Consider the following 15078-nt stretch of genomic DNA (forward strand, 5'->3'; position numbering starts at 1 on the left):
AAAATGAGTGTGTCAGACATATGAAATAATTTAAGTCACTTTGCTAAGATATGGAAGGTAGTGGTGGGCTTTAATATAGGGTCTCTTTATAGATATCACTGTGTGTACTAAAGAAGAAATGTGTTCTAGTCTCCATTATTTTAGGTTTAGGCAATGCAGTCCCAGCTGACCTTAGAATCACTAATTGGTCCCCTCAAAAACTTAATGCCTGTGTACTTTAGGAACTTACTGAGTATCTGTTGTTTTGCCTGCCTGGTTATTCAATTTACTTGCTCATTAAAAGAAAACCTCCAGGGCTGGGTGTATAACTCAGTGGTAGAACATAAGCCCCCGGATTCCATCCCTAGTATCCCCAAAATTACCCTCCATTAAGCATATCTATATTAAATGTTACAAAATCCTGTGGATGGACTGACTTCATTATAATAGTAATAGAATACAATATGCTTTTTAAAGTTTTATTTATATTTGGAAAGGCAGTACATTCATATAGTACAATTTTCAAAAGCTACAAAGGATTCACAGATGTCTCTTTGAGTTCCCTCCAACTCCACTGCCCCTTCCCTGAGGTAATCAGGGTTACTAGCTTTTTATGCCCTTTCAAAAAGTTTATTCATGTACAATTATGTACTTACATTTTCCTATTAATATACACATGATAGCATATTACACTTACTATGCTGTACCTTGCTTTTTCTACCTTATAACTTGGGGGTTATCCCAAATCACTACATAAATAATAACACAAGTTCTATTTATTTATTTATTTTTGTCTGCCCAAGAATTTGCTGTGACTATGTCATAATTTTTGGAAGCAGAACTCTGGTGACATCATTAGGACAACTTCAAATCTTTTGTTTTTGTGAACAGTGAAGCACTGACTCTCTGTGTTCATCATTTGTACACTATGAGTATATATATTTACATCCCTAGAAGTGGAACTGCTGGCTTAAAAATAGTTTGTGGTTTTGATTATGCTTGAATGATTCTCTTTGAATTACAGAGTTTTTCTTAGACTTGCTATTTGCTAGAGGATTGTGTTCTCCAGAAGATACCAGGACCCTATTTCAGGCAGAGCAGTTTTTCCAACTGCTGAGATCTGTGACACACTTATTAGTTATTTCAGACTTGATTTTGCCAAAGTCAGTAAATAGGGGTAGCTATGTTCTTTCTCATCCCTTATCCCCAACTGTTCCTCCCATCAATACAGATGTCTTCCTGCAAATATGGTTTGACTGAATGATTCCTTGTTGAGAGCCCTGTTTCTTCCCAGACATCAAATACTTAATGATATACCTCACTTGCCTAAGTACTCTGTTACCCAGCTGCCTGGGCCCCTGCAATTTTAAGTGTATCTTGCTCAACCCTTATCTAAAGAGTTCTTACCCATGCCTTCTCACATCTTTGGACCTGAAATCTCTTGTACTGGTCCTTCACTGCCTCTGCTTCTAGAAGCCTTCAAGTTGTAGCTAATCTAATTTGCTCAGATACAGAGATTCCATTTCTTCTTTTTCTCCTATTGTTTTAGGTCAAGAACAAGATGAAAAAAAAAAAGAAAGGCTAACTTAACTACCCATGTTTAAATCAGAAGTTAGGACACACATTGAAAACCTTAAACTGACACAAATTTCTTTCAGGGTACACAGCAGATACTGTTGCTTTACCCTTTAATGCCCAGTGAGCTTTGATTTCCGGGTGTGATTTCTCCCATGAGCCTTCTTTCCAGTGTGTGTTCTCTGATGAACAATAAGGTTGGACTTCTGGGTAAAGGCTTTCCCACATTCTGTACATTTATAAGGCTTCTCTCCAGTATGAGTTCTTTGATGCACAGTGAATGTCGACTTTTCCCTGAAGGCTTTGCCACACTCTGAACAAGCATAGGGCTTTTCTCCTGTGTGTGTTCTCTGGTGGATTATGAGTTGAGACTTCTGGCTGAAAGCTTTCCAACACACAAGACATTCATAGGGTTTCTCTCCTGTATGAATTCTTTGATGTATAATGAGCTTTGACTTTTCTCGGAAGGCTTTGCCACACTCATTACATTTATAGGGTTTTTCTTCTGTATGAGTTCTTTGATGTATAATGAGATATGACTTTTGGGAAAATGCTTTTTCACATTCACTGCACTCATAGGGCTTCTCTCCTGTGTGGCCTCTCTGATGTAGCATGAGATAGGACTTCTGAGAGAAGGCTTTCTCACATTCATTACACCCAAAGGGCTTCTCTCCTGAATGAGTTCTCTGATGTACACCCAGGTTTGACTTCTGGGTGAAGGTTTTTCCACATACATCACATTCATAGGGTTTCTCTCCCGTGTGGGTCCTCTGATGCACAATGAGGGTGGACTTCTCATTGAAAGACTTTCCACATTCAGTACATTTATGAGGCTTCTCTCCCGTGTGCGTTCTCTGATGTATAATTAGGGTTGACTTGTCACTGAAAGTCTTCTTGCATTGATTGCATTCGTGGAGTTTCTTTCCTGTGTGAGTGCTGTGATGGATAATTAGATCAAGCTTCTGTATGAAAGATTTCCCACATTTAGTGCATTCATATGTTTTTTCTCCTGTGTGAGTTTTCTGATGGACAATCAGGTTTGACTTCTGAGTGAAGGCTTTTCCACATTCATTACATTCATAAGGTTTCTCTCCCGTATGAGTCCTGTAATGTATGATGACTGTTGACTTTTCTCTGAAGGCTTTCCCACACTCAGGACACTCAAAGGGTCTCTCTCCTGTATGAGTTCTGAGATGTATAATGAGCTGAGACTTTTGGCTGAAAGCTTTTCCACATTCAGTACAACCAAAGGGTTTCTCTCCTGTGTGAGTTCTCCAGTGCACAGTGAGGTGTGACTTCTTGCTGAAGGCTTTCAGACATGCAGTACATTCAAAGGGCTTCTCTCCATTTTTAATTCTCTGATGAAGACTAAGACCTTTCTTTGGCCTGATGACTTTTCCACATTCTTCATATCCATAGGGTTTCACTATGGGATTCTTTTCATATTCAGTGTGAAAGAATAAGTTTGCACATCCATTATTATGTTTACTTTCTGTAGAGCTTCTAAATAAGTCAAAATTATCTACCATATTATTTCCAAATGATTCAAGTTTATGGGGTCTTTGTTTCGGAACAACAAACCTTGTACTCAGATGAAGTGTGTTTCCAAATTCATTACACTCACAGTCACTCTTGGTGGGAATTATTTTCTTGTCAGGGAATCTAGCTTGCATCAACAGGCATTTATCTTGGTCATCCTGATGCTTCCTCTCAATCTGTTCACCAATTTGGCAGACTTCTAGAAAGAAGTACAATAGTCACAATTACCTGCCATATGAAAAATCATGTCATTTTATCAGAGTCTCTAAAAAGTCTCTTACTCAACTTCTATCTACTGGTCTTTTTGTTACCAAAAATAACCTTACCCCAGTGTCTGGGTCTCTTATCACTACTTTGATATTGTCTCTGATTTCCATCAGCTCTGGGGATGGACCTTAATACCTCAATCCACAGTCAACATATGAACTTTTTTTTTTGTCTTTTTGAGACAGGGTCTCATATGCAGTTCACGCTGGCCTTGGGCTCACTTTGTAGCCCAGGCTGGTCTCGAACTTGCAACAATCCTCCTGCCTCAGCCTCCAGAGTGCTGGGATTACAAGAGTGTGCCACCACACCTGGCAACATCTGAAATCTTAACTGAACCTGACTTACACTATTTCCTGCTAGGAAAAAATAAAATAGTATGATTGCTGGATTGAAATCTTACAATATAGCTGAATCTACATTGTCAGTGAGTGACAAATATTCAGAATAAATTAATTTGGGCTCACCAATGCAAGTTCACCCACACTTGCATTCGCAGTTCTTCAACATCACTGTCTGCTCTATTTCCTTTAAACTATACCTATGAACTCCAAACTATCTCATGTACCACTACGCATATGGCCCTGTCCTCCATATTTTCCTATATTCATACTATAGATAACTTTTCAAGAGGCAGTTCTCTTTTCAAAAATACCTACTTTGATCTTCCTAAATAACTTAAAGTTTTATTCACTGCCATCTGTACCATTTAGTTCAAACTGCAAGGCCTTTAATTTCATCAATTGCAAGATGCACAATATTTAACATTTTAACATCTCTGAATCCAGATACACCTTATAATCAATGAAATGTCCTAGATTAATTGGTGATAATGTTCCTTTCTTTGTGGAATGTCTTAAAATCAATGGTATTTGAAGTCAATAAAATCTAATATTTTGGCACATATACTGAATTTTTAATCATGTTTTATAATTTACCTTCTCACCTTCCCCAAAATTTTATGTGAAAATTTTGAAGCATGGAGAAAAGTTGAAAGAAGTGTACAGTAATTATTCATATTATCACTTAAATAATGTTAACATTTTGCCATAGCAGTACTGAAATTTTTTTTGGTACCAGGAATTGAACTCAGGACCTTGCACTTGCCAGGCAGCCACTTATGCCACTGAGTTATATCATTGGTCCAGCAGTATTGAATTTTAAAATGGATCATGCAATTTTGGTTTCCTTTCCTGTGACTTATTTTCTTAGGATAGCAAAACACTAGTCCTTAGCCAGAAGTGAGCACAGAACACAGAAAGAGCTCCTACAAATGCCCCTATTCAGGACCACTAGATGAGCACCTCCTTAGGTGAACAGCAGTAGTAAGGCCCATATGGTTGGACCGTGGGCTCTTCAGCCCAAAAGCAAGCCCCAGTTCAACCATTTACATAATCTGTGACCTCAGGCAAGTGACCTAATGTATCTGTATCATTTTCTCACCCATAAAACAGAAATTGTAACAGTGCTCACCCTAAAAGAAGCTGAGAAGCCCTGTTTAATTATGACAGAGGTTGGGTGGCACTTAAGAAGTGCTTTAAAATGTTTACAACAACTGCTATTACTATCAGGTTATTAAGATACATTACTGTAAAAAAATTAAGGTATCTATATATGTATAATGTTCTTAACTGTAAGTTAAAATAGGTTAATAAAAAGATGGTAGGATACTGTTTTTCTAAGGAAAGAAATGTACATATAAGTACATTTATATATAGTATTATATATATATATATTTGGTTCTGGGGCTCAAACTCACGACCTTGCACTTGCCAGGCAGGTGCTTATGCCACTGAATTAAATCCCTGGCCTAGTCAATATTTTTATATTATATTACAAACAACAAGAGAAAGATAAACCTTTAAATTTTATTAAAGGTTACTTGTGGAGGAAGTAAAGACACAGTGGAGAGGGAAAACAGCCTCTGACTATACTGCATTTGCACCTTGTTTCCTAAATATGACTTTGGAACCAAGTAAATATAATACTTTATATAATCATAATCAAAACTGAATATTAAAGGATTTCCTAATAACAGTAATTATTCTGTATTCCCTAGTGATCAGGCTGAAAGTGTTGACTCACAGTGGCACCACAATTTATTGTTTTGACTCACTACACATATACCACAGCCCAGAATAACAACAATACTACCATCAGATATAAAACTATTCTACTAAAAACTTTTATATTCAGGATTTGATTTGGAACTATCAATTGGAATATATGAAATATTTTAAAAATTTATATATAGGTCTTAACTCTGTCAATGAAGCAGCTTAAAAATGATTCCCTAATATCCAAATTGTGGTCTTAAAACATTATTTTCCATTAAAAAGAACCAGGGCTCTTTGGATAAATGGCCAATACCAGTTCAGAGACAGGAAATACACAAAATGAGACTTAAACTTGTAACATCAAAAAGCAAGGACAGGGTCAGGGTTACAGCTCAGTGCCTGCCTGGTGATTGCAAGGTTATGAGTTCAATTCCCAGTACAAAAAAAAGCAAGGACAGTAGCAAGCACTTGGAAGCCAAGATGAAACTCCAATGTGAAGGAGTTTCCACTGGCCAGAGATGCAACACTTTGTGTCATACTAGGGATAATAAGGCAATTGATTAGACATAAAAATGTTTAAATCCCTAAGTCTATAATTGATACACAAAAAATTGGGTGATGCTACCAAAACAACTCTTTACTCTGAAAACTGGAAAATATGCCAATGAAACCCTCAATCATTTAGTCTGTCTTTTACATACAACATATAACTCCTGGTAACAAAATAATAGGTGAAGGGCAATTTCATTTTATAAAAGTATCCTAGCTAATCAACAAAGAAGAATGACAAAATTTAAATATCAATATTTTGCAGCCATTAATGAATTAATGGAGGTAAGCGTTAATCACCAATGAATGACTAATGACAAAACACAGAGACAACTGTGTATTACATGCCTGGTGGTGGAAGTACCTAGGAAGTAAAAAGAAAAAAATACTCAGAAACTGATCCAACTTCTAACTACCAACTTACCAAAAACAAAACAAATAAAAAACACAAGAGAGGCCATGTTATATACCACCATGGAGTAAAGTACCATTTCCCTAACAGGAACCAGAGGTCCTTGAAGTTGCTGATTCCAGTCTGAAATAGGGAGAACACCAGGTAAATGTGGAATATGCTTGTGCTAAGTGAAAAAGTGCTCAAAGAATGACAGGGCCATGCCAAAAGGAGAGGAGGCTAGCTTGAAGAAACTTTCACTCGCCACACTAAAGATAATTTGAACATGAATATGAATAATGACAGTAATGAATCCTCATTGATAAAAGAAAATTCAACTATCTTAGTAACAACTGATTTAGGCAAGAATCATCAGAGAACGTTAATACCACTACATTAAAGTTTCTGAGGAACAGGATATTCAAAGTTTGGCAATTTCTCAAAATGTTGAACATACAATTACCATACAGTATAATAACTCCAATATTGTATATCTTCACAAAATGAGAACCTACATTACCACACAAACTTGGGCATGAATGTTCATATCCACATTAGTCATAATAGCCAAGAAAGTGGAAACCACCAAATATTCATCAAGAGTTAGATGGATAAACAAAATGCTCTATCCATATAATAGAATACTCCTCTACAAAACAGAATAAAGTGTTGATCCATGCTGCAACATGGATGAACCCTGAAAACACGCCAAATGAAAGAAAAGAAAATTGCCATAATTTGTACAATTACATTTGTACGAAATGTCAAGAACAGGCAAGACCATACAGGCAGAATGTAAATCAGGCTTACCAGGGAATGAGAGAAGGAGAGAATGGCAAGGGACTAATTAAAGTAAAGGTTTCTTTTTGGGACAATAAAAATGTTCTAGAGTAAGATAATGGTGACAATCACACAAGTTATGAATATACCAAAACTACTGACTTTTATTACTGAATATTTAAGTGGCTGAATTATATGACAGTAAATTATGTCTTAAAGATAATTTAAAAAGTAAATAATCAAGGAGCTGTGGTGTAGCTCAGTGGTAAAGTGTTTGTCTAGCATGTGTAAAACTTTCAGTTCAACCCCAAGCACTACCACTATCACCACCACACCACCAAAAAAAAGTATGGTGGCTCACACCTATAATCTCAGCACTGAAAGGCTGAGGCAGGAGTATCCCAAACTTAAGCCCAGCTTGCTAATTTAGAAACTTAGCAAGACCCTGTCCTAAAATAAAAATAAATAAATAAAAAGAGCTGGTGATGTAGCTCAGTGCAAAGGCCTGGGTTCAATCCCTGGACCACAAAATATTAGGTAATTGAGATGTGTTAGGACATTGAATTTTGATGGGAATAGCTAAGCTGAACAAAAAGAATGGACTCAGAGAATCCAATCTGAAATTACAGTATTATATCCAGACCTGTAACTAATGTGGGCCTAGCTTTAGATAAGTCCATGACACATAAGAATTGTGGCAGCAATAGGGCCGGGGCATCACAGCATGTAAAAGACACTTGATATTGTGAGGAAAGGAGCTGTGCAGAAACTTGCCAGGGAGCAGCAACGTAAGGAGAGTAGTGACAGGGTATGGGGGTCAGGGAAGTGGTGCTAGTCTTACATATGAGATGTTCATGTCCCTGTCCTCCAACAGTGCCAGAGGGCCACAACCTTTCCCAAGATATTCCTGAAAGCCCTATGGAATGCCATCCCCCAATGACAGGCTGGGCCCCTGTGTGCTCAGAGTTGGGGTCTGTCCTACTTACCTGGAAAGCTCCAAATTGGAACTCTGTCTTCTATCAGGCATGGCTCTTCCACCTCCAGCTTGAGAATAAGGTCTGGTTTAGTAACCTGCTGCCCTGATAATGAGAAATGAGAGATACCTCTTTGTGCTTCAGAAGCCCAGAGGCAGAGGAAATTACAGTTTGAGAGCAACACAAGGGACCTACTGTTTTAAACAGTGGTAAAGTCAAACCATTTAACCTGAGCTTTAAATTCCCAAGAGATCTTTTCAGGAGAGAAAAGGAGGACACTGAGGGGGAAAAAGGCTATACATTTGTTGCAATGATCATAAACAACCACATTTCCCAAGAACCCTTCTTACCCAAGGAGACGAGGTGGCTATAGGTCTCCAGCATCACATCTCTGTACAGCGTTCTCTGTGGAGGGTTCACATACTGCCACTCCTCCTGGGTGAAATCCACAGCCACATCCTCAAATTTCACTAGTTCCTGTAAGAGTACATTGCTTTTATTGTCAAATGCTGACCAGTTGGTGATGAGGATAGAATGGAGGGAAATTTCCCATGGAGTTCGAGGCTCATCATGATGAATTAATGCAGGATGTCTAATTCACGGCAAGTTAGTGTGGCCTGCTCTCATCCCTCCTAAGAGAAACAGTATTGTATTAAGTAATAGTAACTTTAAGATGATGTAGAGCCGGGTGTTTAGCTCAGCAGCACAAGCACCTGACTGGCAAGCACAAGGTCATGAATTTGATCCCTGGTACCAAAAAAAAAAAAGTGATGTTGGCATATGGGTAGACAGTCCAGTGCAACAAAAAGAATCCAAACACATGTAGGCACCTGACTTATGACAATGTTCACCCAGCAAAGCAATGAGGAGGGTGATCTTTTCATAAGTGTTGAGTTGATTATTGGATAAGGGACAAATTCTGAGACAAGACACAAAAAGCAACCCCATAAAAGCCAAGCATGACAAGATTAAAAGTAGGACAGCACAAAGGCAAGCCATAAGTGAGAGATTATCTGTGATGTTCATGAGTTGTAAAAGAACCTTATCCAAAGTATTTAACCTCTATAAACTGATCAGAAACATACCGATTAATGGAAAAGGAAAGAGAGTAGGTACTTCATTCAAAAGGAAAATCAAATGACCTATGAACATAGGAAAATGTACCAAGCAGAGCACTCAGGTGAACTGAAATGTACTCAAGCTCATTAGCATTCAGATAAGTGAAAATTTAAAACACTGAAACACCATTATGTACCTACCAGAAAGGGTATAGCTAAGCAGACCACTACACCGTAATGTCCTGAAATGGTAACTCCCACACACCTTTATTAGTAATACAACCTGGTATAACCACTTTGAGAAATGTTTTGGCATTGTTTGCTAAAGTTAGTGATTTCTACATACCACTTGGCAGTACTCCTTGCTACACATCTCAGAGAAAATCATACACATGTGCTCCAGGAAAGAAGCCCAGGGATGTTCATGATAGCGCTTTTTCTAATACAAGATTATGGGGACAAGTCAAATGTTTATCAGCAGCACAATGAGTAAACTGGCAGTCATTCAATGGGATGCTGTGTGGCAATGAGAATGAATGAACCACATAAGAGCTGCATGCTGTGAAGCAAGTTTACTGTGCCCAGGTAACCAGCTTGCCTGAGGTGGATGCAACAGAACACCACACACAACTTACAAGGAGAGTGCCTATTCCTTTACACAGACAGCGAGTGCTGGGGCTTGAATCTGGGTCCCGGCACATGAAAGGCAAGTGTTCCATCACTGAGCTACATCCTCGGCCCCTAGGAAACTACATTTTTAATCAACAAAACCTGGTGAGAAAACCTAAATGTTTTTCAACCAGTGAATAAACAATCTGAAATCCAAACAAGGTAACATTATGCACAATGAAATGAAAGGAATTGATGTTGCTGGCAACAATATGGATAGACCTCAAATGTACTATGCTAAGGGAAAGAAGCCAGATTCAACAGGCTACTTGCTATGTGGTCCCATTTATAAAACATTATCAGAAGGGCAAAACTTCAGAGACTGCAAATCTATTGAATAGGGGACAAGGTACACCAAGAAGTCAACTACAAAGGTATATGTTAGGAGGTGACAGAACTCTTCCATGTCTTCTTTGTGGCAGTGGTTAGATAACTGTATGGTTTTGCCAAAATGCATCAACTGTATACTCAACTTTTTACTGCATGTAAATTTTACTTTGTGTGTGAATTATATTATTAGCTAAGGCTCTTCAATTAAAAATAAGGCACTTTAAGGTAATCTAGAATGACTGCATCTGTATAAATCCAAATATCTCTACATATCCTCCAAAACACTATATAGATCAATACAAAGAGCACATAAAAGGAGACATAATACTACCTTCAAGATAGCTTATAATACAAAATGGAGACTTCAAATGATTACCTATAAATAAAAAATAAATACCAAGTTCCAGCTCAGCTATCTTTCAAACAAATGTCTATATCCATTGAAAGCTGCTTTAAAAACAAAAGAAAAGGAGAAACTATTTCAGATGACTGAGGCTAGGGATGTAGCTTAGCGGCAAAGAACAGCCCTGCATCCATGAGGACCTGGGCTCCATCCCCAGCACTACAACATAAAAAAATCTGGAAAAAATACTTCAAATGACAAAATTTCACCCCACCACAATGACAGCAAAATGAGTAGCTGTCAAGCTCTCATCCTCCCACAGGAAACAACAAAAAAAGGAAAAAATTATCAGAATTATCTTTGCCAGATAATTTCTGGAAAACAAAGGTTTGTAGCAACCAAGTAAAGACATAATTGAGAAAAAGGCAACTTAAACGTGGGTAGAGTGGGGGGGGGTGGCGGCTTTGTGGCACTTTTTACCTGCCCTTGCCCTTCCCCCTGATATGCAGCTGCTGTTGCAGCGAGAGTCACCCACTTTCCCAGTATGGGTCCCTGGGCTGGAGGGAGCACAGCAGACTGGATTTGTATTCTAATCTGTCTGTGGCTCCAAGAGGACTGGTGAATGTTTCGTGGAACTTGGAACTTGGAGTGGTAATGCAGTGGGCACTGCTCTAAAAGGCTGCAAGGCAGGTACCCAAGACTGCCAGATTGCAGAGACTGGGCAAGGGTCAGAAAATTCAGATATTCAAAAGTACCCATGTACAAGGAAATCCAGAAACACATTTATGCCCAGGAGGACCCATTCATGAATGACCTGGAAAGCCTATAAGTTTTCACCTAAGTCTGCCCCACACAGGCACAGCAGAGTCCTCATAGAGCGCTCCAGCATGGAGTCGACTTGTAGACGAGCACAGGTGTTCACAGTTTCTGTTTGTTGTTTTACTTTTTTGTTTGTTTGCTTGCTTAGCTGTTGGTGTTCAAGAAACTTATTCTAGACCCAAAGATACAAAGAGAATAAAGGAGAAAGGATGAAAATAGATCTTGTATTCAATGTAAATATCTAAAGGGCTACACTAATATCAAACAGAAACTGTCATGTGACAAAGAGAAGGATGTTATCTATCGATAAAGGATCAGTTAATCAAGAAGATACAACATAAAGAAATATATATAAAACAAAAATATAGCCAAAAACATGAGACAAAATTTGACAGAAGATAAAACATAGCTCTACAAATAATAGCTAGAGACTTCAATATAGCACTTTCAATAATGGATAGAACATCTATAGGTAGAAGACTAATAAGGGAAAAAGACTTGAAAACAGCATAATCAACTAGACCTCAAAGAATGTACAGAATACTCCACATAATAATAACATATTCTTCTCAGATGCACAAGGAATATATATGTATTATATATACACATATATATGTATCAGAATAAACCATGTTAGCTCACAAAACAAATCTCAATAAAGTAACAAAGATTAAAAGTCTGCAAAGTATTTCTTTTCAATCACAAGGGGATGAAACTAGCGATCAAAAATAGGAGAAAAACTAGAAATTCATAAATACCTGGAAATTGAACAACTTACTTCTGAACAACCAGTGGGTTAAAGAACAAATCACAAGGAAATTATATCTTGAAACAAATAAAAATGGAAATACAACATAGCAAAATTCATAGGATGAAGTGCCAAAGCAATGCCAAGAGGGAAATGTATAGCTATAAACACATCAAAAAAGGAGACCACAGATTTAATAACCTAACTTTACAGTGTTCAACTGATAGAAGTATCTTTATTATTCATGGTGGGCCCTGATGGCTTATTCTAATGAAGTGACTCTTGCTGGGCCTCTAGATATCTTAAGCTAATAAAATGACTTTGGATAGGGCTGGCTAGACCATAAAACCCTATCACTGGATTATAGGCTGTCTTCATCCTTTCTGCTTCTATAACAGAACACCTGGGCCTGGGAACATTATAAACACTAGAAATGTATTGCTTTACACTGCTAGAGGCTGGGAAGTCCAATACTGGGGGCCATCACCTGGCAAGGATCTACCTGCTGGATCATCCTGTAGCTGCAGAAAAAAGGGTGAAAACTCTTTTCTTTGAGACAGGATCTTGCTATGTAGTTCAGGCTGGTCTTGAGCTCCTACAAATCCTCTTGCCTCAGCCTTCCAAGTGCTGGGGTTACAGGCATGTGCCACCATGCCCAGGAAACATGTTTTTTTAAACAGCACCAATCCTACTGAAGTTAAACCCCTCTGACCCTAAATCACCTCCTAAAGTCATGGTGGAAACTACGGCACACATGCTGCAGCAGGCTGTTTGCATCATGGAAAGCTCTAAAAGGTTCACCATCACTGTCCTAAAGTTTCTACTTCTTAAAAATAAACAGCAATAAATTCCAAAATGAACTTTGGAGGAGACATTCAAAACATAGCAGGTTCAGGCTTTTAGCTACATGATAGCAACCCAGCCTCCAGAGAAAAGAGAGGGGCTTGAGACTGAGTTCACCTTGTGGTAAATGACGCATTCAGTCACATCAATGTAATGAAACCACAACAAAACCTCTGGACACAAAAGCTCAGGTGTGTTTCCCTGCTTAGCAATACTTTGCATATTGTCTTTGTTCAGTGTGCTAGGAAAGTGACATGAAGATGCAGAATATAAGCTTTAGCTTCACAATTAGGATCTTCCAAGACCTCACATTATACATGTCTCCCATAGCTGATTCCAATTTGCAACTTTTCCATGTAATAAGCCATAACTGTAACTAGAATAGCTTGCGGTGAGCTTTGAATCCTTCCAGTGACTTATAGTATCAAACCAATCTTGGGACTCCTGAACTCGCAGTGGGAAAAGGCAGAGTGTTCTCTTTGGAAACTGTTTAATCTATCTTCAGAGCTGTCAGACTCATCACAGAATGACACAAACTTATAAATATATAGTAATCCTTAAAGTAATTTGTAAATTTAATGAGATCCTAAAAAGGAAACAATATTCTAAATGGTACCAAAGAAGGCAAGGGTTGTAGCTCAGTGGCAAAGCACTTGCTTAACATATAAGAGGCCCTGGGTTCCACCTCCAGCAACAAAAAAGAAAAAAGTTAATACTAAAGATCATGTGAGGAAACAAAACGATCAAGATGTGATATGTGTATGTATTAACCTCCAAGCTGAATGCAATCGCTATGAATGGAAAACATATACTATTAAAAAATTTTTTTAACCAAGGCTGGAGATTTAGCTCAGTGCCACAGTGCCTACCTGGCAAGCATGAGGTTGTGAGTTCAATCCCTGGTATGAAAAATAAATAAATATATAAAATAAAGTAAAATAAAATCAGTGTGCAAGAATAACTAGAAAATGCTGGAAAATAAAAACAGAAGGAAGGAATAACCCTACCAGATACCAAAACATACTTTTATCCAGATAGGCTCTTGAAGTCCAAAGTGAAAGGCCTCCTTTTTAATAAATAGTACTAGGACAACTGGAGAAATTTCTGGAAAATATTAAATGAGATCCATATATTATATCATGCTCAAGAATAAAACCAAATAGATACATGAACCAAATATACAAAAATGAAGCCAGCTTGGCATGGTAACACACACCTGGAATTCCAGTTACTCAGGAGGCTGAAGTAGGAGGATAGCAGGTTCAAGGCCAATCTGGGTAACTTAGCAAATCCTGTCTCAAAGTAAAAATAAAACAGCTGAACATGTAGCTCAGTGGTAGAGTACTTGCTTAACATGCAGGAAGCCCTAGGTTCAATCTCCAGTACCACAACAAAACAAAACAATCTAGAAGAAACCACAGGTGAAAGGCTCTATGATATGAGGTAGAGAATTTTTACCTGTGAATAAAATCCAGATGTAGTAAGATTAATTACATAAATATACCATAAAAATAAAAATGACTCGAAAAAACACTTTTGTAAGTTCAAAGATTTAAGTCCAAGTGACAAACTCTGTGAAAAAAAACTATAACATATATCACACATAAAAGGTTAATATTCTTGATATAAAGAGTTCTTAAATATCAAGAGGAAAAAGTCCAAGTACTTGACAGAAAATTGGAGAACAAAGCTGTGCACATGGCACATAACTGTAATCACAGCTGCTCTGGAGGCTAAGGTAGCAGGATCACAAATTCAGGCCAGCCTGGGCAACTTAATAAGTCCCTGTCTCAAAGTAAAAATAAAGTCAGGTATAGAAGCACACACCCATAATCCAAGCACTCTGGTAAACTAAAACAGGAAGATCAAAAACCAAGCCCAGCCTGAATAATTGAGTGAGACACTGTCTCAAAAATTGAGAGTCACTGAAGCTGGAAATTGACCACATGTACAGGGCTGCAGCACAGTCCTCCCAAGAACAACAAGCACCATGGGCAAGGCAGGTGAAGAAGTTGCTTTAGCCCAGAAAAACACCAAGCCTTTACACAATCCAAGCAATGGGTTGCTAGGTAGCAAGTTTGAAATCGACATCTTCTTCTTGTGCTACAGTGGTTGAGCAGTTCCTCTCCTCCCATCAGGAGGGTATGGGCTCCACCTGAT

General features: G+C 38.1%; 1 protein-coding gene across 7 annotated transcripts in view; it reads right to left on the reverse strand.

Annotated features, from left to right (window-relative positions):
- Positions 1-444: 444 nt before the first annotated feature.
- The window catches only part of LOC100714903 (zinc finger protein 182), a 44913-nt gene continuing 30279 nt past the window's right edge, over positions 445-15078 (reverse strand). For 3 of the 7 annotated variants that reach the window (XM_063245793.1, XM_063245795.1, XM_063245794.1), the window contains exons 2-6: positions 14135-14210; positions 13943-14022; positions 8459-8585; positions 8121-8213; positions 445-3292 (exon numbers count right to left, since the gene is read on the reverse strand). In XM_063245793.1, coding sequence (XP_063101863.1) covers positions 1668-3292; positions 8121-8213; positions 8459-8492 — 1752 coding nt within the window. In that variant the 5' untranslated portion in view covers positions 8493-8585; positions 13943-14022; positions 14135-14210 and the 3' untranslated portion in view covers positions 445-1667. The remainder of the gene's footprint in view (positions 3293-8120; positions 8214-8458; positions 8586-13942; positions 14023-14134; positions 14211-15078) is intronic. The other 4 variants (XM_063245796.1, XM_063245791.1, XM_023561845.2 and 1 more) reach the window with 4 other exon arrangements.

This window comes from Cavia porcellus, unplaced genomic scaffold (assembly GCF_034190915.1).
Source record: "Cavia porcellus strain 051 isolate PalLab524CR breed Dunkin Hartley unplaced genomic scaffold, mCavPor4.1 scaffold_3, whole genome shotgun sequence".
Taxonomy (NCBI): Eukaryota; Metazoa; Chordata; class Mammalia; order Rodentia; family Caviidae; genus Cavia; species Cavia porcellus.